The sequence below is a fragment of the Parasteatoda tepidariorum genome, chromosome 9 (assembly GCF_982258835.1).
Source record: "Parasteatoda tepidariorum strain Cologne lab strain chromosome 9, Ptep-v5.0, whole genome shotgun sequence".
Taxonomy (NCBI): Eukaryota; Metazoa; Arthropoda; class Arachnida; order Araneae; family Theridiidae; genus Parasteatoda; species Parasteatoda tepidariorum.
Genome location: NC_141763.1, coordinates 41,877,608 through 41,903,843, shown reverse-complemented (window position 1 = coordinate 41,903,843; position 26,236 = coordinate 41,877,608). Strand labels below are relative to the sequence as shown.

At 29.3% G+C, this 26,236-nt stretch overlaps 1 protein-coding gene across 2 annotated transcripts in view; it reads right to left on the bottom strand.

Moving 5' to 3' along the window:
• LOC107443047 (serine/threonine-protein kinase 17A) overlaps positions 1-25,237 on the bottom strand; it is a 114,847-nt gene extending 89,610 nt beyond the window's left edge. The window contains exons 1-2 of one of the 2 annotated variants that reach the window (XM_016056784.4): positions 24,820-25,237; positions 9,751-9,884 (exon numbers count right to left, since the gene is read on the bottom strand). In XM_016056784.4, the coding sequence (XP_015912270.2) occupies positions 9,751-9,866 (116 nt within the window). In that variant the 5' untranslated portion in view covers positions 9,867-9,884; positions 24,820-25,237. Of the gene's footprint in view, positions 1-9,750; positions 9,885-18,501; positions 18,646-24,819 lie in introns of those variants that run through there. The other variant, XM_071186878.2, reaches the window with a different exon arrangement.
• Between the last annotated feature and the right edge of the window lie 999 nt (positions 25,238-26,236).

Below are 26,236 nucleotides of genomic sequence, written 5' to 3'. Positions count from 1 at the left end.
TTTCCCAAAACCAGCAAATTTTATTGAAATAAAAATAATAAAATAAAAACATATTAATAAAAAAAAAGCTTTTATATTCACATAATTGTCTGAACACGTTAGGAATTGCAACAAAAACATCACGAACAACAAACGATAGAAAGAGAAAACTAAAACAAGTTCAAAAATGCAGACTAACGTCATTTACATTCCAACTTATTTGTCAAATTCCTCAAAAAAAAAGAAGAAAAAAAAGAAAGAAAAAAAAAATTCGAATGTCGAAGAATGAGTTAAGATAATAACCACCATCATCAGCCACTTTCTAAAAGGTGTGTAGAAAGTGGAAGTGAAAAAAGGGGGCATAGACCCGAAGCATTGAATGACTGCAGTCACAGTGTCGGGGGTGGAGGCGGAAGAAGAAATTATTCTGTAACGTGGAACGACCTTCCAAAATTATTTTTTTTTCTTTCTTTCTATTCATTCTATGAATATATCTGTCTCCGTGATTCATATGCCAGAAAAGAAGTGCGAGCACGACTTTTTTTTATATTTACCGATTCGGGTTAGGAGGTGAAAAATTCCACCCTCGCTTAGTCATACTATATGTCAATGCTTTAGAAATGTGTTGAAAAGGTTTCTATTCTATTTAAAAAAGTTAGAAAATAAAAGTGTTACGTCCGGTTCCTGCGTATATAAACACTTTTCGTTTGATAAAAAAAAGTTCAGCTCTAAAATTATTATTCTTTCTTAACTTCGTATAAATTAAAAATTAAAAACAGCTTTTTCTAAATTAAAACGTGATACATTCACAATGGCCTGCGAAACAGGCCTGCTAACTCGTATAATTAAACCAAATTTTGTAGTGAATTGAATTGGAACAAATGAAACGAAAAAATACGAAAACAGGAAATGTAGAGCCAGGCATGATTTCTTGTCAGACTATTAAAGAAAGTGTAAAAATTATTTTTTAATGTTATAACACTGCATGGTGAAGTAAATCCTGCTCTCAAAATTTGATATTGCTTAAAGAACGTTTAACTAATAAAAATCTGAATGAAAATTGATAAATTGAAACTTTAAAAATGAAACACGTTCTAAAATAGTTTTGCAATGCATTCTATACATTTTGCGCATGCAAAATCTATAGCAATGCACTATAAAGAAATTCGACTAGAACAACGAAGCTACAAAAGGTTAATAGAAATCTAAAGCTCGCTGAGAAGGTAGTGAATATCACTGGTTTAATCTAATCAGCTCCAGTTCTGTGCTTACCTTGGGAAAAAAATGATTCAACATCATACATTGATGATAGGTGAATAAAAATACCGCATTTTTAAGAAACAGCTGTTGGATTAATAATCAATTAAGTCTACATATACATGATGATAGGTGAATAAAAATACCGCATTTTTAAGAAACAGCTGTTGGATTAATAAGCAATTAAGTCTACATATACAAGTCAATATGAAACACGTGTGCAAATTCAAATGAATGAAATGTGCCCTTTCCTAACAGACAATCAAAACCAAAATTACAAAATATAAAACTCTAAAAAAAGAAAGGTGGAGTTATTTTCAAAAGCGGCTTTCTCGTTATAGAGCAAGCACACTCTGCAATGCCTTTTTCAAAATTCCACTGAGCTTACTACTGACATAATTGGCACACCTAATCCTCAGCAGCAGGTGTCAAAACAGAAGGCATGAGCAGAGTTTGGATATACGTATCAAAATGAACTTGGGGATTGTTTTTCTGCCACAGAAGTCACGGATGACGTCCATTAAAAAAAGGCATTCAGCAAGCACTGTCGTGACAGATATCTGTGCGAACAGCTGCTTCAGTTTTAACTAACGAAGACTTAAAGGTAGAATGCGTGGCTCCAGACAAGGATCCATGAAGTGTCAATATTGGAAGCGAATTTATGATTGACGCACATCCAGAACATGTGAGTAGAGGGGGTGACTGCTCTGGCAGCTGCAGTTACCTACACTTGTTGAAATATATCAGATACCAGAAAGACTAACTGGAATCAAGATTATTGTTTCACTTATTTTATCAAAGAAATTAAAAGGACGCTATGTAATAGGAGAAATTTTCCATCGCAAATTCTCCCTCACCTCCATAAGTAATTGAAAGCCATGAGTTATGGCTAACCTGGCGTAAGCCATGAAGTTTCAAATGCTGATAAGAAATTTTCCAAATATCAAAATGAAAAAAATTTATGACAGGATAATTTAGGATTCTCTAATAATTTGTTAGCAATTAGATATTTAGAAGAAAAAAAATTTTTAGCCATTAAAATTTTATGGTTTATTTTAGGTTTGCCTGATTTCACTGTTGTTGACTTACTCTAGTTGTTTTCGATACTTTAAGTTTTAAATTACTTACGAAGGCGAAAGAGAATTTGTGATGAAAAATTTCTCTTTCGGTACAGCGTCCTCTTATGATGCAACAGTTTTATCGACCTTGTAAACATTTGATGCTATAATTACACTGTGCCCACTAAATGATGGACGTAATTTGAATGTGAATAACAAAAACACAGTTTGAATAAGAAATAAGCAGTTTGTTGCATCGTTATTAGAAAAGATATAAATTTTTAAAAATGCATTGAATCAAAATAGTTACAAAATTTGCCACTAGGTGGCGCAGAAATCAACTAGCTGCAGGAAAAGCCGGCACAGTGTTTCCATCATAGAAAAAAAATGGGTGAGAATTTCTCACCCTTTCTCAAAAACAGGATGAGATTTCAGAAAGTTAAGTGAGATTTCTAAAAACTAAAAAAACACAAATAGACTTGAAAAAAAATCATTTCTTTTACGATAATACATTTTTAACGTCTTCTATTTTTTAAAGCATTGAATATTTTTACTGCATCATCATAGAAGATTTCGCCTTTACTAGGTATTTGTCCATCTTACATTAGTGCATAAAAAATTTGAACGTCTTACATGAAAATACCTTACCTGCGGTAAACACGTGGTTGCAGAGAAATGTGTTCTGAAAGGGGTTCCGTGGTTCGGAGGGGTTGTGTTCTGTTGTTCGAAAAAGTTCTGAACAATACTGGTAAATAGGGAAGCTAGATAACAGGGCAAATGTTGAAAATAATGAAAGATCCAGGAAGAAAAGTGAAACGAATTTTATTCTAAATGGCGTAATTCGAAGCTTTTTCCAAAATGCGAGAAATTCGTGAATTTTGAAATTGATTTACAGAATGCGCGAATTTCTCGCGGTAATCATTTTTTAATGTGAGAAAAGAAAAAAAATATGCGAGATTCTCGCGTTCTCGCGCTGTAATGAAAACACTGCGGCAGAAAACCTAAGTTGTAGAAAATTATTGAGTTAGGGTGCGTTCATGCTATAGTTTTTAAAAGAAATAATGCTAACGTTTTTAAAGAAATTGATTATCCTGTAGAACAACAGCTAAATTGAATATATTGTCATATAGTTTTCAGTCGTCAGCGCCACCTAGCATTAAATTTTTTTAACACAATGCAGTTATCAAAACTTATTTTTTCTTAATAAAAATAATGCAACACAGAGCACTTTTTCACCTCATTTTATTTATTTATTTTATTATTATTATTCACGTTAAAACTTAGTCAGGCATTTAGTGCACACGCTGTGCGTTAAACAGTGCATTAAGGAACATAAATAATAGGGCTTGCGAAAGGAACTAGAAAGTCAAGTATTAAAAAATAAAAAATAAATTAAAATACCAAAAACACAACTATTTATAAACTAAACTTTATATATTTCCAATAAAAGAAATTTTAAAATAAACTACTTTTGATTATCGAACAAGTTACAAAAAATTGATGATACAATGAATTTTTTTTTCCTCACATATGTACTTCTTCAATCAAGCATTTAAAAATAAAAAAAATGCTTAGTATAACAAAAAGTAAATATAAAAAAGCATCTTTCGCTTAGTTTTTAAACAGAATGAAAAAAAGTAAAATAAATCTGGAGAAAACACGTTTGTAAGTATAAAACAAAAAACTATTACAAAATTTAGGAAGCGAGAAAGAAGAAAACACAGATAATACAGACGGACAATATGGACAATTCCATCATTTAAGAACATCATAATGATTCAGATGGAAAAAAATTAAACAGAATATTTTTTTTTTTAAACTTTTGGTGTCATCGCTAGCAAAATAGCGAACATTTTTTAAACTTATGAAAGTTACTCCAATATTAAGCAAAAACTTTAAACGGAAGTCAAGGACTTTGCTGTATCAAGTCCCTAACAATCAGTTTTTAATTTCTTAAAAAAAAATAATAGTTTTTTTTAATAAATATTAAATACTTATATACAAAAAAGAAGGCAAATTTATAGTTTGAAGTGAATATTTTTAAATAGTAATATAAATTGGAGTAAATGACAACACGAGTTATTTTAATAACAGTAATTCGAACAACTTGATATTTTTTTTAAAAGAGCATTAATGAAGTCTGTAAATATTTCGTAAATGATGAAATTGCCCATACATAAAATCGTAGATGAACATCAACAAAGCTACAGTCAATAAAACTAGGCGCGAGGCAGATGTTTTTATATAACCTCTTTTTGCTCACACTCCCCTCTCCCCCCTCCAGAAGAAGAATTCGAGGCTTATTAAATGGAAAAGAAAAAGAGGGTTCACGAGCAAGTAATAGAGGGGGAAAAAACGGCCGTCCTTGTAGAAGGTCGTCTGCGGTAAGGGAAGGTACGCTGGGGAACATTAGATCTATTAATGAAATAGTAGCTTGCTTCGAATGGATGTATATTTTAGAGACAGGTATGCTCAATTTTTTTGCTTTATGACTAGGTCGACCAAATGATTTACGACAGCTTATATCACGTTAGGTCACGGTCATAGTTATTTTAGCCCTACTTCCCTGTATATCTGAAATTTAATATGAAATCGATTTGGGCAACTAGATGAAAGATACCAGTGTTGCATCTTTAAAAGCTTAAATGTCCCCAACGTGTTTTTTTTTTTTTTTAAATTAAGAAAAGTATACTCATTTCCCTGTACGGCTATTTTTTACAAATCAGTGGTATCTTTATGTTATCATAGTTTACATTGTAGTAAACAAAGAACTGAATATAAAAATACAAAAGCGGTTAAAATGTAAGTAAAATTTAGATAACTCATACAGTAAAAAAGTGCTTAAAATTTTGAAAAGTGGTAAGGAAAATGAGACAAACGTCGAATACCTTTTTGGCCATCACTATACATTATTTTTCATAGAAAATCTCTATATGTGAATTCTAACTCAATCAAATCTTTTAACAATTACATAATATCTTAAATAATAAAAAGGAAGAAAAATTCTTATTAGCATTAATATTTTACTAGCAATTAATTTGCAATTTATTATTAATATGCAATATGAAAAAATTCATATTAATCTTTTCAATAAGTGAAAAAAAATTAGCTTGAAAACTGACTATTAAAGGAAAAAATCCTCGCGATAAATTGAACTTAACTCTAATTATTGAAGATAACGATAATTAAAACTAACTCCTCAATTGCTCGCCTTTTTATAAAATAAAAAAATCCACGAAAAGATTAGAAATACACATTAAATTTGTCTTCGTTAGTATTATTTAAATGTTCTGCGTATTTATTTCAGGAAACATGCTTTATTTCTGTTGAAATTAAAAATTTTATTCCAGCATTTTTAAGTGCTTCTTTATTTCCGAAATTTTTTCTTCTTATGTTTTTTTAAAGGGAACGATTAATAAAAAATAAAGCATATGTTTTAACTGAAACGAAGTTTAAATTTAAAATTATATTAGTGAACATTTCACACTGTTCAGCCACAATGAGAATGGATAGTTTATCAACACTGATAGAATCAAACTACGAACTGTATTTGCATATGTTTATCGAATATTATGAGAAAGACAAAAAGATATATCACAGGAAACAGAAAAACTGATACCTATTATATGGAACAATTTTCACTTTAATTATAAAAAAAGGGGGGGAAATGTTTTAAAAATAAAATATATATATATATATATATATATATATATATATATATATATATATATATATATATATATATATATATATATATATATATATATATATATATATATATATATATATATATATAACGTCGTTGCCGAGTGGAAGGATTAAAACAGGTCATAGGTCGGGAAGGAGGGTACAAAATTTATTTATTAATTATTAGACAAGAGCAGTCATGAGAGTGAGTAAAAGTGCACACGAAAAGTTGCGCTCCTTGGTTATATGTTAGGGAAAATCTTGCAAAGTAAAATCCTTAAAATGTCTTAATTTAGGGAAAGAGGGAAATCTTAGTAGATGCTATTGGTTTATGAGATAGATCGAACGTTTCCCACACAAGAGCAAAGGGAAAAATGTCCTGCTCTTAATTAAATGCATACTTGAGCCAAAAATAGATTTAAGAACAGGATGTGGCTTTCAAAAGTGTGAGAAAGTATTTCGTTTAGAATAATTAATTAGGATGAAGTTTTATAAAAGAAACTAACATAAAAAGATTAATTGAAGCTTTTTATGTTACATCCCCCCTCGCCAAAAGTGTTTAGTTACAATCCAAAAATTTTAAAAATTATCCATTTGCAAAATCTTTCCTTTGGTAGAAGCACAATTAAAATAATCAAATTTGTAATGTTGACAATATATAAAAGTAATATAAATTATAAAACATTTACATATGTTCTCATTGTAAAAATTTTAACACAATTAAAAACCTGTAGTAGCTTCATCAGCAAATTTAAAATTTTCATTTTCAACAGTTTTTTTTTTTTGACTTAACAGTTTTTTCAGTTTCAAAAGTCTTTTGTTTATAAATCACAACACAGATTTTTCACTATAAGAAGTATTCTTCATAAAAACACTATTTAAGTTAACTCTTCAATCATGATGACAAAAATTTTTAAACATTTGTTAAAAATGTGTAATTTAAAGTGTAAAACACAAAAAACATTTTTACAAGAAAAATTTCAATCTGGAATTAAGACTTGAGTATTGTTTATCTTGTTTGAAAAAAAAATAAAAAAAAATGACACAGTGGTTGTTATTGTCAAGTCCAAGATTTCAGTATTGTCTTTATTTCACTTTATTTGTTATTTACCTTACATATTTATCACTTTAATAGCTAATTATCCGAAAAAAATTTCTTTTCTTTTTTTTATGTCCAAAATATGCCTTCTGTAAAATTTTTTCTTTTCCTTTTCTGTCTTATTTTTCTTTCTACTTTCTTTTCTTTCTATTTCCTCTATTTATTTATACTTTTTCTTTATTGGTATTTTTATTGCAATTATTAACCCGGATTTCAGGAAAAATGTAAAGACAAATTGCTTTTATAATCAGAAAAGATGATCAGTCTTCTCAGATTTTACATTACAACCCGTTTAACACAATTTATCGCTAATTGAAATCCAAAACAAAGCTTTCAAATTTAATATGGTATTAAGGTAAATCAGTTTTTAAAATTTGACTGACCTAGCTATTTTCCTTATTTTTTAATCTGAAGTGCAAGTTTGGTTAATTTGCAAATTACCTTTTTTTTTTTATTTCTTTTTTTTTTTTTTCATTTATACCTTTCTTTTTGGACATAATTTTTTTTTTTTCAAAAATTTTAGTTCGGATATTTTTTAAAGTAATTTTTGTGCAGAGATCTTAATTAGTAATTTAATTTGTCACAATTGTGTGTTAGAAAATTCAAATATTTTATTTCTATTTCTAACGTGTTTTTGAAGTGAATTTGGTTACTAAATTTTTCAATTTGTGTTTGATCATTTTCCTATCAGTATGCTGGAATTAAAGTTCAGAAATAAAGAAACGATTTGTTTATGGAAATTACTGAGCTAGAACAGAGCTTTGAACTAATTACCAACGTTGGACTCAAGCATTAATGTCTGGTTGCACTTCAATTTAAATTCTAACAACAAGTATTTTATTCATTTTTCCAAACTATTTGTAATAGTTTTAACATTTCTTGATCTAATTTTTGCCACACCGTAATAGCATTCATATATCTAAATTAAATTTCAATAATTATTGCAGTTGCATTACGAAGAGAAAAAAAAATTTAAATGGCATCTTCATTTAAATCCTAATCACTGTAAAACAAAAATATAATTTCTACTACTCAAAAAATCATAGAAGCTGTAACACATAAAACATTATGAAAATAATTTCTCGAAACACTTTTCAATCAAATAAATCAATTAACTGAAAATAAAAATTTAAAGAAATAAAAATTTCAACAGTAAATTCTATCAATATATAAAAAGTAGTTTCACTTTGAAACATCAAATATGGGAAAAAATTTAAATCATAATCATTTAAGAAATTGATTTATGAGAAATGTAAAAAACTTTAACTCAAAGGATACCTGAAAAAGTTCGAATTAGTCCGAGATATTTTGAAAACCACAACAGAGATGGGAATGCTTTGAAATTCCGTAAACACAATTCCAAAACCAAAGACGTGAGCTGCTAGGGAAAAAATTTGTTTCTTCGTTAAGATGAATCGTAAATTAACACCAATAGTGACGGAGAAATTGAAGCTTATTTTTCTTTTGAATGTCGAATATTTAAGTAGACCATCGTGGGTGTGAGAACAATTATTCATCGACGATAAGATCCAGCTCAGCACTTAAGAGTGGCAAAATCAACGCTTTCTCAAAGGGATAGTTTCAATAAAACATTTTAATTAACAGGAATTCGATGCAGTTTTTCTTTTTAGTCCAAGGAAGGAATTGAAGCTCAGCTTTCTAGTATTCTCAGGAACGTAGACAAAATATGCAGCATAGACATGGAAAACGGATGATCGTTTAGTTCCACTGTGCGTAGGTATAATTTATAATAAACTAAACGTTTGATGATTGAAGAGATTATTTTTTTTTTGATGAAGATACAGGATGAATTAATTATTGCCATAAGTTGAAGAAGAATTTGACTGCTTATTTACCAAATGTCCATTTGAATAAATGATTTGAAGTTATTCCATATTTTTGAAGTACCCTCTTCCGAAGTTGATTTATTTAATTTTAAATGAGAGATATTCCATATCGTTGATGTACCGTACGAACTGTACCCCTTCCCGACCGTTTAATCCTGGCGACTTATAACGTCGTTGCCGAGTGGAAGGATTAAAACAGGTCATAGGTCGGGAAGGAGGGTACAAAATTTATTTATTAATTATTAGACAAGAGCAGTCATGAGAGTGAGTAAAAGTGCACACGAAAAGTTGCGCTCCTTGGTTATATGTTAGGGAAAATCTTGCAAAGTAAAATCCTTAAAATGTCTTAATTTAGGGAAAGAGGGAAATCTTAGTAGATGCTATTGGTTTATGAGATAGATCGAACGTTTCCCACACAAGAGCAAAGGGAAAAATGTCCTGCTCTTAATTAAATGCATACTTGAGCCAAAAATAGATTTAAGAACAGGATGTGGCTTTCAAAAGTGTGAGAAAGTATTTCGTTTAGAATAATTAATTAGGATGAAGTTTTATAAAAGAAACTAACATAAAAAGATTAATTGAAGCTTTTTATGTTACATATATATATATATATATATATATATATATATATATATATATATATATATAAAAAAAGACTTTTAAAAAACTATACGTAGATTATTAAAAATGAAAAAGACTCTTAACGCTAACAGTAGTTTCAAAAATTCCAAAAAGAAGCTAATAACTATTCAATTTCCCTGCTTCTGAAATATTTGATTTTTAAATAAGAATTGTGAATCATAGAAATAAATGTAATAAATACCTAGCAAAAGGCCTTGTTTCAACTGTATAATAGTCAGATATAGGTTCCTTCCGTATATGCACTGGTTTCTTACAAATAGACTCGCTTAGCAAACCTGGCAGCATGGAGTTCTCCATCACAGCCAACTGCAGCACCTATGACAAATATAACTCATTAAAAATAATAATTTCTTATTCTATGCATCTATCAATAAACTGAAGTTTCAATGACATAATTATTAAAAAGAATTATGATTACGTAGCACAAAAATCAGTTACAAATAATACTATTACTAATAAATACAAACGATAAATTCACTTTAAATCGTCATAAAAAAATTGTCTGCTTTGTACGATTCACAGGAAAACGTTTTATATTTTTTTTTCTCCAAATTTAGACAGCAATGTGAGAATAAATTCATTAATTTTAAAAATAATGTCAAGACCGCAATAGCTAAAAAAAAATTATAAATAACAAAATTTCATCATATTTTAAATTAAATTAACAACTGAAAAATTTTTTTTATAAAAAATATTGCCAACACTAATAATAATTTATTCCGTAATCCATGGAAAACAAACGATTTTATAAAAATAAAAGCTAAAAATAATTTATTTCGTAACCCATGGAAAACAAACGATTTTATAAAAATAAAAGCTATTTTTAAATCTAAATTATCTCAAACAAAAATATACTTTCTTCAACCTTTATAATATGCTTTCATTTTTTCACCGCGATATTTTTGATAAATGTACTCATTAATGAATTGGAGAATGGTAATAAATCCAAAGAGGACTTCTTACAACATACATATAAAAACAAAAACTATAAAAAAAAATCAGAAAGGTTAAATTTATAATATGAGTGATTCTGAATTGCTCAAAAAATTACTTTTTCTTCTTTTATTTTACTGTAAAATTGTTGCAAAGAAATTTAAAACAAAAATTTTAACAAGAAGCAAAGAGATTCCTTTGAAGAAATGAATAGTTCATGTAAGTACCAATGAAAATGCACGAATTTTGATTATAACAATATTGTACAAAGGTTCATTTACTGAAGTTCCATATTTACAATTAATTGGATACCTGCAAGTGACGTCATCTTAGGTAAATCGCGGCATTTGTTGATTCAGAAGCCAATCAGGTTCGACACATGCGTGACGTCACTTACAGGTATCCAATTAAATATGATTTAAATCACGTGGTTAAACATAAACACTTCACTTCCTCTCAAGTTTCAGTACGCAATTGAGTAAGAATCAATGATGTAATCAGAAACTTATTTACATTTTTCTGAGATTTGCAACGGATTCTTTTTCATAGCTTCTTCAAGGACAGAACTCAACGAGAATTAATTCGAAATCAATCTCATACTGTTTTATAACACTTGCTACTGGTTTTCAAACTACTTGAATTCATTTCAAACGCGTAGAAACCTTCACAAACGGCCAAATTAGGTATTTATAACGATTTGAGAAAGAAATAAGGCCATTTCTTATTACTCAATTTAAAGCCGATTCCATCATTCGAAATCGTATTTTCCAAGCATCTTTTACTTTATGTTCATAATCCATGCTCTTAGGCCATTTATTCAACAGCATACGAACAGTTTCATTGTTTGCTTTTAACAAAGCTATAGTAATAACTATAGACTAATTAAATATTCATGCAGAATAAGTACTTAACAGTTTGAGACAACATTATGTTAAATAATTATTCTGCCTTACAAGTCACTATTTATGGGAACCTGGTAATTCGCATAAGGGAAAATAAGTACCTATTGTAAGCATACGCAACACAATGTGTATTAAATAGAACACTTTTGAGAGAAACACATAAACATGTTACTTTTTATTGCATAAAAAATGATTTTCACAATAAAATTGCAGCGATGGCGAAGTTCTTGACGATTTGTTCCGTAGAGAGCTATATCCTGGGAACAACTTAATAATGTTTAATATATAAAGGAAACAGTTATTTCTAGATCCCCAAAAAGTAGTACAAAACGTGAAGTAAGGCTAAGGTTGTAATTGACAATTAGAACTTGTTGCTTATAACTCGGGAAGTTCATTTTAAAAAAATAAATGCAACAATTACTTATTTTTTTTAATTTATTAAAAAAAGTCAGATTCCAGCATGTTTTTTTTTCTCACTGAAGGAAGGTTTTAATTAAGAAACAGTATAATTCTCCATTTTAAAGATGTTCAGGAAGAAAAAATATTTTTATGTTTTACTTTTTTTAACGATGTTATTTTTACAAAAAGCTGAATATTAAAACCTACATTTTTTGACGTGCTTGACCCGCTGTAGCGCGTGAGCGAGATCACTGTCTGCAATAGCAATTTAAGAAATAATTGTATTTGTAAAAATAAAAAAAATTTAAAAAAAAAAAAAATTTTCAAGTGCGAATTGTTCTTACCAAGTGCTTCATCAAAAAAAAATATTAAAATATTGAAGCATTAAAGATGAAAGAAAATATCAGCGTTTACCGATACAGTGAGAAAATAACAACACGGGAAATTTAAGAAACATTCTTTATCTACCGACAAATAATCTAATTTAGTAAAAGTGGCAATACATCGTGCTAAAAATTCACAAGCTGTTAGCTGAAAGATTCTTTCAACTCCTTACAATTCGAGCAAGTATGTAAATTAATGAGAATATCCTTGTTTGGATTTATTTATCAAAATACGATCGGCCTTGAGATTCCACATTCTTTTAAGAACCGTTGAATTAAATAATAATAAATAAAATAAAAAAACATTTTATCAGTGGTATATCATGAATGAGTAACAAAAGACAACCGAGAAAGGTATAAATACAAAGTCGGTGATTTAGACGAGTCTTTTTTTTTTTACCACGGGAAAAAAGATAAGGCAGGAAATCAAACACAATCTAAAAAACAAATTCGAGAATGCGCTGAAACACCTTTACCGATAACGGCCGCTTTTGAAAACACTGGATGATGCATAACAATGGAATGTTTAGCTTGTCGGATCGGATTACCTTTTCCTATTAAAAACAAGACCCATTCGTTGTTCCACGATATAAAATCGTTGCTATAGAAACCAATCTACTCTGATCAAAGGGAACTTAAACCGTACTGTCTGAACAATGTACAACTTAATATTCTCAGTTCCATCAAAAGTCTATAAAATATCATGTTTCACAACTGCATTGTCAACCAGTGGTGTATAAACAAATAAAACTACCGTAATAAAATAAAATTGAAAGTGTTTCTCTAACAAACAAAGGCAGACCGGAAAACAAATAGAATTAAAGATCGAATATCATGAGACGTAGAGGGGAAGGGGGGAGAAGAAACACAGATTTCAGGACACTAATAAAAAAAAGATTGGAAACAAACAGAAAAACGAATTATGGTGTGTGTGTGTAAACAAAACCTAAATTTAAAAGTTACAATGTAATAAAATAGGAAAAATACGTTATTTGGGTACTCGTAAGTCGAGAAGTGCTCAGCTGTGTAATTGTTAAGAGTGTTCAGATGCAATACCGCTCATTAATCTTGCAACAATAACTTTAAATAATTTATTTTGGAACAATAAAACAAGTTTTGTGAAAAATGCCTAGCGTAGATTCAGAGCATGTAGATTTAGGAAACTTACATTTGTAGATTAGGAACATTTAGGAAAACTTTGACTAAACACATTTGAGCGAATTTGGGGGTGCAGAATTTCAACAAAATTAGGTACTTTTTTAGCAAATATATGCCTACTTCTGAACTAACACATCATTGAACTAACGACATGACAAAATTCCTATGAATGGCCCATGAATATCTTATTCCTACTAAAGGGTAATACTTGATCACTGAATACTGATTATTCCGGCTTTACTTTTACACATTTAAAAAGTATTTTTACGCAAATAAAAAGAAAATTTTACCCATATACCAATGCCAAAATTCCGAACAAATATTACACTATTCAATAAGCCAGAAGATACTTTTCGTTTAACACCACATTTATAACGAGAGAAGGCCATGTTTAGTATTAATTACATTATATCGAAGTTCTTGACTCGAAAGTGTTAACCTGCATGAACATTTTTCACAATATAAGGACTTAATGGAAGAACATGTAAAAAGGCATTTTACAAAACGTTTCATAATCAAAGGTAGAGGGCATCAGTTCTTTAAGCATTTATTAGTTAGTTATTAAAGCAGCATTCAATGGAAAAAGGTATTTTGTAAACGGCTTCGTACTACTTTAACACCATTATGTTCTCCCGATTTGTCTAGCGATATTTTAACAAGGTGCCTTTGCATCATACCATCTAGCCCAACATACGTTACATAGCAACAAAATTCTTCTCAAACCTTCGGCTGGTTCTGCATTTGAAGCAAAATACCAACCGCAGAGATAGAAATCAAGGAATGAATAGCACAAGATGTTAAATCGAAAACACCTGTTACCAATGCAACAAAGGCAATGAGGCAGGTAACCCTGTTGAACGAGATGCTCGACCTCGGCAGGCGGGCTTCTGCCCTTTTCTCTCTCCCCTTCCTTTCATAAAAGCAAAGGTGTATCAAACTTTCGTGCGATACGTTGTTCGCGCCGGTCAAGCAACTTCGATTCGCCAGAGTTCAGGAACTATTCGCTGGAGGGCTGCAGTCAGAATCCTTGTATAGTAATTGTATCAATTTTCAACAGAATTGGAAGAAAAATACAAGACGGCATTCCGTAGCAACGATCGCTTCTTCAGAGCTTGGATTGAAAAGTTATTTTGCAATAGAATAGTCAGTTAATTGAATTTCATGCATTTTGCAGAGTAACAATTAAAAATATATGTGTAAGCTATTATTTATTATATTGCGAAAAGATAAAGGCAAATATATATGTAAAAATCCTTTTTTTTTTTTAAATATATTAATTTTTAGAATGCCGCATATTAAAGCTGTGGTTTCCGGATAAAGTCCTTAATTAGCATATTTTATGCATACGATGACTAAAGGTCTCTTTGGCGACAACCACAGAATTAAGTTATTCAATATACAAGATTTTGTGGTGGTTCTTCTTGTAACTACAACGGTCGCTTTAATAAATAAATAAAAAATAATAATTTTTCCAAGTAGTAAATTTGTTATTATTATCTGTAAAATACGACAATCATTGCAATGCAATGCATCTAATTAAAATATATCCTTCCATATGGCAAAAATTAGCCCATTCATAGTCAATTTTCAGCTAAATGACGAAAATTCGACGTATGCATATTGCAATATATAATTGATTATCAAAATATGCCAGCATTTGAATGAAAATGCTAATAATGCCGGATGGATATGAGTTGATATTATTTTGGCTATACTTCCAATTAAAAAAAAACTGTGGGGCAGATCAATACAGATCTCAACAAAACCTACAAAAAATTTAAATATTTTCTAAAACAAACAGCATTTCATAGTAATGTAGCAGTAGATAAATCGATATAGCAGTAGCGCGGATCAATGCATATTTTAAAACAAAAATTTTAATAACAAATAAATGTCCTCTTAAAGGAAACAGTATTTTTTGCGCTGTAATGATATAAGATACATTAAATGGAACAATAAATGATAGATTGAATGGAACAGTAATAGCTTCTTAGTAAATATGGCGTAGTTCGCACAGGGGGTGATGGGTACATGCCCCCCTACAAAAATTAGAAACCACGAAGAATCTCTCCATCCCAATATTTTAGACAGTCAATTAACGTTGTAGTTAATATCCTTCATATTAATTAAGATTCTAACTTACGTGGAAAAACTTAGTTAGACTTTAACACGACATCTTGTTTGTAAACGATCAGAGCCTGGCCGGGATAGCCTGGTTGGTAGGGCACTGGGCCCATGTCTAAGAGTTCGTGGGTTCGACCCCAGGCCTGCCGAAGACTCCCCGTGTAATAAATGATGACTGATGCACGTTAAATCTGTCGAATCGCAAAGTCCTCCTTGTTTCCATAACAAACCAATACCTCTGGGGGTACTGATCCAGGAGTTTCCTTGTCTTCTGGATTGGTTCAAAATTACAAGGATACGGAGTTGAGCATTAGCAGTCGTAAACCCAAAATTGGGTCGGCTGTTCAACGACGGATATAAAAAAATATATAAAAATAAAAAATTTAATTTAGCTAAACTCGAAACAAGCTAAGAATTTTTTTTATTTTTTCAAATGAATAATTTTGCCGATAATAAGCAAAGAAATTTTCTTCAAATTCGACATTTTGTTACTATAGTTAAATTCTGCCCTCTTCAAAAATTTAATACCTGAGACGCCCATGTTAGTAAACAAAACGAATCTTATGTTCCCTTATCAAGAAGACTTAAAAAGTTCTGATAATTTTCAAACATCCTTGCTAAATTTGTAGTTCTCAAACAATTAATGCATTGATCAGACAGGACGGGACTTTGATAACAAACAAACACACAATCCTTTCAACAATTATAGCTTATCGCCATTAAAACTTGCATTCGAATAATCTATTACGTGTTTTACAGGTTTTAACACAGACAAAATTATGGAAAACCAGGATATCACACAGAATAACAGTCACTCATTTTATAGATAAAAACTAATTAAAATCCTGCAATTAATTGGCTGTGTAAACAATAATTCCAGACGAGGAATTGTTTTACATCCTTAACCTTTTACATATTAAATATTGTTCAGAATTTGAAAAGACGAAATAATCATTGTAATTTTTCGATGTTACTATACAAAACTTGATTATTTTTTTTACCGATTTGCTAGTTCACAATACGTAATTATTCAATAAAGTTTTACTCATTTTTCGCATATTATGAATCCGAAAGAAAACAATAATTAGATATAGGAATTACTTCCTACATTTTGTAAAAATTAAATGATTACGAATGGAATTGAAGAAATTATGTTAAATCCTATTGTTTAAAAAAAAATAATAATAATGAAAATTTAGAAACGTTTCTTAAACAATACATCCACATGTGAGTGGGAACATTGATTTTCACTGATTAAAAAAAAAGTTTGAGGGATTTTATTCTCGGTCAATTTTTTATATCAAGCAACAAATTTTAAAAAAGTGGTCATATGTTTTAAAAAGTCGTGCAAGTAGCCACTAGCAAAATTTTCTAATGTTGCCAAAGCTATGTAGAAAGATTTTAATAACAGATCATAAACGGCTCTTAATAGAAAAATAAAAGAGTCCGAAAAATATATTATAAGATGATTTATCGATCGAACGCAACTATTAAATTCATTTCAGCTATGACAAGCTATCCCCGTTCTTAGAATCACTATAACCACTCTATAATTAACAGAGATTTATAAATAACATAGGAAGGGCGCATTCCGTTCGAGATTCTCAACTATTTATTCTCAGTCATAAAAATGAAGATTGACGAACGATATTTCCTAAAAAGGATCCTTCACGAACTCATTCAAGAAACTTCCCTCATCGAGCTATGCAAATTAAATGGAAGAAAAAAATACATCAAGAGTAACTTGTAACAGTAAGATATTCGGTTGATTATGTCTACCATAGTTTTAAAAAAAAATTTTTTTAGAGAGGGAAACATTTTACGTCATAAGACACGATAAGATAACCGACAAAGTGATAATTATCTGCACTTTGACATACATTTCCCTTCGTCCTTACGTCAAATGCTCCAGATAAGAGCTCGGTAATGAACGCGATTATTATATTATAATAAGCCCTGATATACGTTAAACAATCTTTGATAAAAATAAATACAAAAATAAATACAGGACATGATTATGCAAAACAATTTTATAGCTTCTTCATTAATTGGCTCAATAATTAAAGATTCGTGACCTACGCATCTCCAACATTTTATTTTAATCCAATCAAAAAACAATAAGCACCCGGATATGAATTGCTCGCATAGCTTAGCTGAAGATATAGTGACTGAAATACAAGAAAAATTAAGTCAAGGGAAAGCAAATTAATTTGAAAGATAAACAAAATTTAATATGTGAAAGTAAAGTATTTGTGCAGTTTAAGGCTGCATAATTCCGTGACAAACGGCATCATTGAAGTACTGTTGTTGGTATTGCACACAAATCGCCTTTACTTACTTCCCAAACAAGCCGGTACTTATTAATCTGAATACGAGTGGACCAACCACTGGAAATCGAACCCAGGTTCCTCAAAATGACCGTCCGTTTCAGGGTCTCAATCGCTGAGATATTTATATATGAGGCTGTGAACGAGGCTTCATATGAGGCTGTGGACAAGGGAATAAAATAGTACTGCAGCTGCAAATCGTTAACTGCTGTTAGCACAGGTCTAGAAAACTCGACAAATTTTCTAAATAGACATCTCCATACACTGAAACCACTAACCTTTTCTAGCCTCGCAATTTTGCACAGTAAATAAGGGAGAAAAATCTGTCCAAAAATATGGCCGAAAATCCTTTACTAAATCTATATATATACAAAGTCAAACACTTATATGGGTATGTTCTGAGTTTCGATGAAAAATTATTAAAAAAAATCAATTTGTTTTATAAATTTCTGCTTTATTTCAACTACTACAGGACGAAAATTTCAATTGTTAGAGGGATATACCAAATATACGTAAAAGTGGATAAGAACAGGAAGAAACCATTAATTATCTAGAAATTAAACTGGAAGAAAACTGAAAATTGAGTTGCACTTTTTGTAGACTAAAATAAAAATCCATTCCAGTTTTCAATGTCACACATTAACCTCCTAAACGAAACAATTAGAGACAAAAATCTAAGAAAACAATAAAATGGTTTTTTCCTTACATTTTAGCTCGCGCATTCCAAAGCATAACAGAGTTAAACAATGGAAGATTCAACAAAAATGTTAGCACATCCACCTTGAGAAAAGAAGCGTAGACACAAAATAAGCCATCCACTGCTTTCTGAAACACTTTTGATACCATCTCTGCAGGGTGGACTGAGGAATGTGAATGATATAAAATGTATTATATCCGATTAGCATGACGTGGGTGTGATATTGTTGACGCCCTTTGCAAATTGTACCTTTCACAGCAAACAGTTATATATTAGCATTCTCAGACAGCTGAGGCTGTCAAAAATTTTACTTTCTCTCTCCTCCTGTCCGCCATTATTGCCTCAAAACAATAGTTAATTGTATATTCCATCAATTAGAAATGACTAAATTAAATCACGTACAGAAGTTATTCAAAATGTTGAGCAGAATCGAGAAACCTATTACTATGTGGCCTTTTATTTTCAAAATCAGTTCGATTCAGTTTTAATAACTCTTCAGGAAATAACGGGGGGGGGGGGGGAAATCACGTTTATCGGACAATATATTTTTGACAAAGAGGAAAACCTAACTTTTTTAAAATTTAGTTAATAATTAAAAAAAACAAGGAAACTTCGGAAAAATAAAAAATAATAAAAGCCTAATGGAGAGGAATGAAGTAGAACTGTAAAGTAAAACAAACACACATTTACGAACTCTGAATTTTTTTGCAAAATATTAACTTAACGACAATGGTGTATAGAGAGAGGCAAAAGAGGGCCATCCAATCGACGACTAAGGACAATAAAACTTAGAACAATTGTTAAATTGAAATTAATAACTACAGGTAAATACTTAACTGAAGAAAAAATTTTTATGCAGAATAAAATATGACTTTCAACTAAGATATTTAATAATATTGGATAATTACAGTTGAATTACTCTCTACAATTTGATACCTGCAAGTGACGTCTTCGTAGGTAATTCTTATCATTTGTCGATTCAGTAGCCAATCAGGTTCAACACACACGCATGACGTAGTTTACAGGTATCCAATTTGATTGGATTTAAATCACATGGTTAGGCATATTCTCTTCTCTTCTTTTTGAGTTGAAAGTACTCAATTGAAAAGAAAAGATTTTTATCTATAAAAAAATTCTTTACCTTAGGTTAGGATAATTAATGCTTACAATACACGAAGAGAAATTTAAAATATGGAGCTCAGCGATTTCTTACTATATCTCGTATTCTTTTTTCATTGAAACAGGAAACATCAGACTTTCAGACGGAAAGAGTTCTCGTGGTAGCTGGAAAGTATCAACACCACTTGTTTTCAAATTCGCCCTGTATATTCATTCCATTTTCTAGCGAGTATTTTATTTTAACGAGCATTATTAGTTCTGAACTAAATTTTATATTTTAGTTGCACTTATCTCAAATTGTAAGGTAATGGCTGCAAAAAAAAAAAAAAAAAAAAAAAAAAAAATCAAACTAAAACCATTTAAATCAAAAAAACTTATTTGATTACTTTAAGAGCAAAATCATCTCAAAACTGCCAAAATATTTTTTCAAAAATATTGGGGACATTGATAAATGACTAAACATTTTTAGGGAACTATTTTCCCTTCACATAATTTTGTTGTATAAAAAATGCGTTTCTTTTCTTTCAGAATTACGAAAAAATTTCGAGAAAAAAAGGTAAATATAATACTAAATCGAGACCTTCCGGAGAGCCGTGCGCAAACGAAAAGACGCCAACATTTGCCAACAGTTTTTTTCTTTTTTTTTTGCTAACGTTTTATTTTATTTAAGCACTGAACAAAATAGATGTTCTCAAAAAACTAACATAAAGAGTAAAAAAAAAAGTTTTTTTTTAAAAAAAATAGTTAAATTTACTTGCGCTAACCAAAAAATACCACTACATGTTTTATTCAAAATATTGTATTTTAAAAATTAGTAACAGATATACCTGTAAATCAAACATTTCTCTATTAACTGCTTTTTTAAAAAAAAAAACTAAAAAAAATTAAATTTTAAAATTTTTTAAGAAAATTTTTACATTCTTGGTTAAAAAATAGTAAGATACGTAAAATTTTCTACGAATTCGCAAATTCGTGCAAAAACCTAAGAGTTAGCACCTAATATGAGACATTATGACCAGAAAGGAAAAAGAAAAAAAACTAAAATCAGTCTACGTAGGAAAAAAAATACAGTAAAATCATTAACAGGGACAAAAAAAAAAAAAATTACTCATCATTTCATGGAGTCACCATTTAATAGGAATCTCTCTTAAACATATAGAGAGGAGGAGAAAATACTTTGAGAACCTGCGGAAAACATTCTATGAGGGCCTCCTAATAACTGAGATTCAAAACGTCCGACCTCAGCTTTATTATGATCTATAAGGCACTCAATCATTTTCATCTGCAAGCAGGAAGCACCAGAAACATGTTTATCTTGCCTCTTAACTTCAATTTGCAGAATCGATTTCGGCAGGGCTTTCTCAAGGGAAAAAGGCTATATTTAAATAATCAAAAGCAATTATAAAAAGGGCTGAAAAAAAAGAGGCCCAGAAAACGAAAACACTAAATTCAGCTATTAACTTGATTCGTAAAGCAAAAAATTTCGAACTTATTTTAGAACTTCGAAAGCACCCTGCAATTTTCCAAAGTTTTGGAACATTAATTGATTTTGCTTTGACCATAAATAAAATGTTTTTAAGTGAAAAGAAATATTTTGTAAAAAGTTTGCTGATTGTATTTTTTATATTTCAGACTATTCCAAAATCTATGAATATCACTTGCACTTCACTTACTAAGCTCACCACACATTATGTAAATATACAAAAATTAATGGTTTGCTGTTTTTTCTATAGGATATTCGTTAATAAAATTGTAATGACGTCAAAGAGAAGTCAAAAGTTGAAATTCTTTTCAATAAAAAATACAGAAAATATCATAACTACTTTTTTTTCTTCTTTTCTTTGTGTTGCATTTTAGTAAACTTATTTAAAAAATATATTATCTACATTAACTTAAGATATAATAAGATCAAAATTAAAATTTTATTTCAAGTACATTAAGACAACATCAATTACACATTATACTATCAAGTCATTAATATTTTAACTGCCTGTTAAGGATTTTAAATATGTAGTTATAAAATATTAATGACTTCCACAAGTTCCAAGTCAATAATTATGAATAAAATTGAAGTTCATTACAAAAGTATGTTCCTATCTAATATTATTAATACTTAAATCATTTATAATAACTATAATCATTTATAATTTATAGTCATGATCTTTTAATGACTTTGGTCTTTTAATGAATATAGCTACCTAACTAAGTTTTTAGGATTGATGCAAATCTTATAATAAATTAGAAAACTACTGTATAAAACTAGTAAAAAAGTAAACATGAATAAAACAGGTATAACAGAGATTATTGATCAATATTTTTATTCAACTTCTCTAGTTAACCATTTTAATCAGCTGTTTTATTTGGCAAACTGTTACTCTTTAAAACGTATATGAAGATGAACAGTATGTTTTTCTCTTTGCCAATGTGTTTGCACATGAGCACTGACATAGTGTGCTGATTCCGTGCACAACATAAAATCAACTTCAAGCAGTCTGTCATGTTTGGGATTTTGGGCTAGTTTACCATTTAAGATTTTGAACAGGATAGTACATATAGATAATAATGAATACTTTAAATCTAGCTAAAAAAAACAGCTAAGCTAAAAAATTAATTCAACTTAGCCTTAATAATCATATAATTTTGAATCATGATTACTAAACCTCATAAGACAAGGCACTTGTATAGTATTTTTTTGAAAGCAAGATACAATGAAAAAACTTCTTGAATAAAAATGTTAATTTCTGAAAAATGTAAATGTTTAATGTTAAAACAAACAGAAACCTTTCTTCACAGGTAAAATAACAAAAATCCAAGATCTCTAACATTATTAACACAAGCTATAGACTGGAAATTAACACAAATTCAATTACTGACACTCAAATTTAGACGATAGGGACAGCTAAAATTTGCACTTGTCAAGCGGTAATATTTAATAATTTAGTTTAAGTATTTTTAACTATTAATTAAAATTTTTTAATTGGCATCATGCTTTTTTAATGGCCAGCATCACTAATCTAGATGCACAAACATGCATGGGTTATGAGCTTTTCTCTGATAAAATGTTACCAGAAGTAAAAATACTCCTCATTAATTGTTTTTTTGAATAGTCAGCTCTGTTAATTTTTTGTTTTTTTCTCAGTGGTGTTTGTTTTGTTCTCTCTGTGCATGTATGTGTTAGACAAGGAATTACCAATTACAAGAACTGCTTCAGAAAGAGGTTTTGAAAGAGAAAATAGAAAAAGATTTTTACTTCGATGTCGTCACCAGATTATCCATTGAAGAACACCCTCTTCATTTATTACCACCGTCTACCAACTAAAAGGTCAATTGTGGTGAGAATTTCAAATATGCTGTGGTGAAATTAAGCAAGGATAGAAGGGTACTGTTCTAAACGACGAGTAACTCAAAGATATTACTAGTACCTAGTACTAGTCCGTACACATTTTCCATGATCTGTTTACATGTATTGATTAGAATTTCTAAAAAAATGTTCAAGCAAATTTAATTGATATGCTATCAATTATAAGGAAAACATAGACTGAAACACAAACGTGAGCATTGAAAAATCAAAACCAGTATACTACCCCTTAAAGTAAATTACTGGTTCAGAAAACCACTGATAATTATTTTAAGGTGATACAACTGATAATTATTTTAAGGTGATACAACTAATAATTATTTAAGGTGGTCCCTAAAGACCAATTTTAGTGGTCTCCGACCAACAAACCACTGTTAATTTCAAGAGCCATTGAAGATACAAATAAAAAATACATAAACAAGTTAACTAAGTTTGGTTTTTTCAGAAAAATAAGTTGCACAATTCCATGATACAAAGAACAACATAACAAAAAATTAGCATTCCATAGTATCCCTCCATCAACAAATTTCTTAGTTTTCATTCACTATTTCAGATATACGAATATTTCTGAATCATGATCTGTGTGAGAATAATTGCCATGTTATTGTAACTTCCGATCAGCAGCCCACGAGGAATTAGAAAAGAAAAAAAAACATCCTAAAAGGAGCAAACTTGTAAGCATCCCAGGACAAACCAAGTTTTCTTTTTAAAAAATTGCAAGTTTAAAATCCATCTGGTGATTTTTGTTGGTTCAACAGATCACGTCTTAGAAATATCCCTGATATATAAAATTGTACTTTTTAAGTATTTTGTACCAATAATAAAAATATTTATTCACAATTTTAATATAGTTTGTAATTGTAACATCAGTCACATAGAAATTATAATATCAATCACAAGAGCCTCTCATCTGTTTGACACTTTCGATAAATCAATTCATATGTATTTTCAATGCTTCCTATTTACTTAATTTTTTTTAAATAAATTTAAAAAAATAATTTCATTATTGCCTACAGAAAAAAGTAAGCAGCGTGAAAAAAAATTTAAGCAATGTATTTTTATTATAAATTCAATCAATAATTGTAGAGTATTTACTGTGTTTAATTTAGTTATAATATCTGTTATTGCTGGTAATTATTAAAGCTAATCCCTGTTTCATAGTTAGTTCTTTTATTTTTAATTTTATTCCTCTTATAACACAACTCTAATATCCTTAAACCGTATAATACACTATAATAACTGAAAATTACCCTCTAAATTTTAAATGTAGCACACCCCACAAATATAAGAAAAAAGCTAGAACTGACCAGAACCAATTAATTAATTGAGGAATATATTTACATTTTTTATTTAACTTGTATATATAGAAATACTTCACTGGATTACACAATTCTAACTAATTTCAATTTCTTACTAATAATTGATATTGTAAAATTTAATATTTCAACAAACACAATTTATTAATGAAAAATAAATTTTTAATATACTTAGCACATTTTCACACAGCTATTTCATATAACTTTTCATCGGTAGTATTCATTTTATGTATACTATATCAAGTATTTGAGAATTAAATATTTTATCTCAAATTTTAAAAAAAACTATAACCTATTCTACGGGTACCTAAACGTTAAGTATGATGCGCTAATATTTTTTATGGTTAATTTAAAAAATAACCGATAAAGAAAAATACATTGTTAAATCCAAATCACTTATGAAATACAAAACTATCACCCAAACTATAAAATTACATCAAAAACAAACACGATTTAAACAGCTGGTGCGTTATTGTGGTAAACAAAGCAAATTCAGTGCAGTAGTATTGACGGAAGTCTACTATGATTACTTACCTTTCTTTCTTCCAAAAACAAACTATTCTCCTGACTGTAAACAAAGTCAACTTCTTAATCCAAAAGTAATCGAAGCGATACAAAATTTTTACGATGTCCGCTATTCATAAGCAATAAAAAATTTAAATATCACAATTGTAGTATACCGGCTAATAATAAAAAATATTATCACAAAATCAACAATCCACAATTGATGCGGAAATTATCACATCATAAAAATTATTGTTATGGCGAAAAATGGACGTAATATGAAGCGCTATAATTAATTAAATAGCACACACAAAAGAAACTAAACGTAAACTAATGGACCACAACACACGAACGACATTCAACATATGAGAATAAGAATTTACGTCCGTTTGAATTCTGCCTCCGGTAAGCAAGTCGCCTCAATCAAGCGGGGTTGCTAACTGAATACATTGTTATCGCCAATTGGCGAACTTATTATTTTTAAATCACTGGTTATCAGCCAAGTTGCCAAACTACCTCAAATTTATGAATGATGCATTCAATTTTGAATTGTCCTTTATTAAACAGAAACTTAACTCTTTAAATAGTTAAGTAAAAAATTAATATATTCTTTGTATTATTCCACATTCGAAGAATGTTAAGAAAAGGAGTGAGGGAATTGCTTTTTTATTTATTTTATTATTATTTTTTTGTTTTTTAATCTGCAACTTTTTAAATGAAATACTTCTCGCGCTTCATATTATATGTTTCCGGCGGAAATTTATTGATCATATAACAGGTGTTAACTTTAGTTCTTCTACACAATTAAAAAGGAAAATTACAATTTCAACTGTAAAATTTATGCTTTAATGAACTTTTTGTTTGACATTTATCATTATTAATATTGGTATTATTTTAAAATAAAGAATAAATGCCACAAGCAGATTATGGGCTATTGCTTGCACCACAGCTTTCAATATTTAAATATACAAAGCATTATTAATATTATTATTATTATTATTATTATCATTTTTACATTATTATCATTCTTATATAATTATTATTTTAAGATAAAGAATAAATGTCAAGGATAAATTGTGGGCTATTGCATGCACCAGAACTTTCAATATTAAAATTAAAATATGCAAAGCATTATTATTATTATTATTATTGTTATATCATTATTATTATTTTAAAATAGGGTTATGATCAAATGTTACGAACAAATTGTGGGCTGTTGCATGCACTAGAACTTTCAATATTAAAATATACAAAGCATTATTAATAAATTATCATAATATGATTTTAAGTTCTGCAGCATAACGAATAAATAATGAGAAACAGTACTGTTTAAATGTCACAAGCAAATTTGATAATACATGCCCCATACCTCTGAGTATTAAAATATACAAAGCATTATTAATAAATTTCAAAGTTATTTGTTCTACATTGTTGGATTATTTGTTCT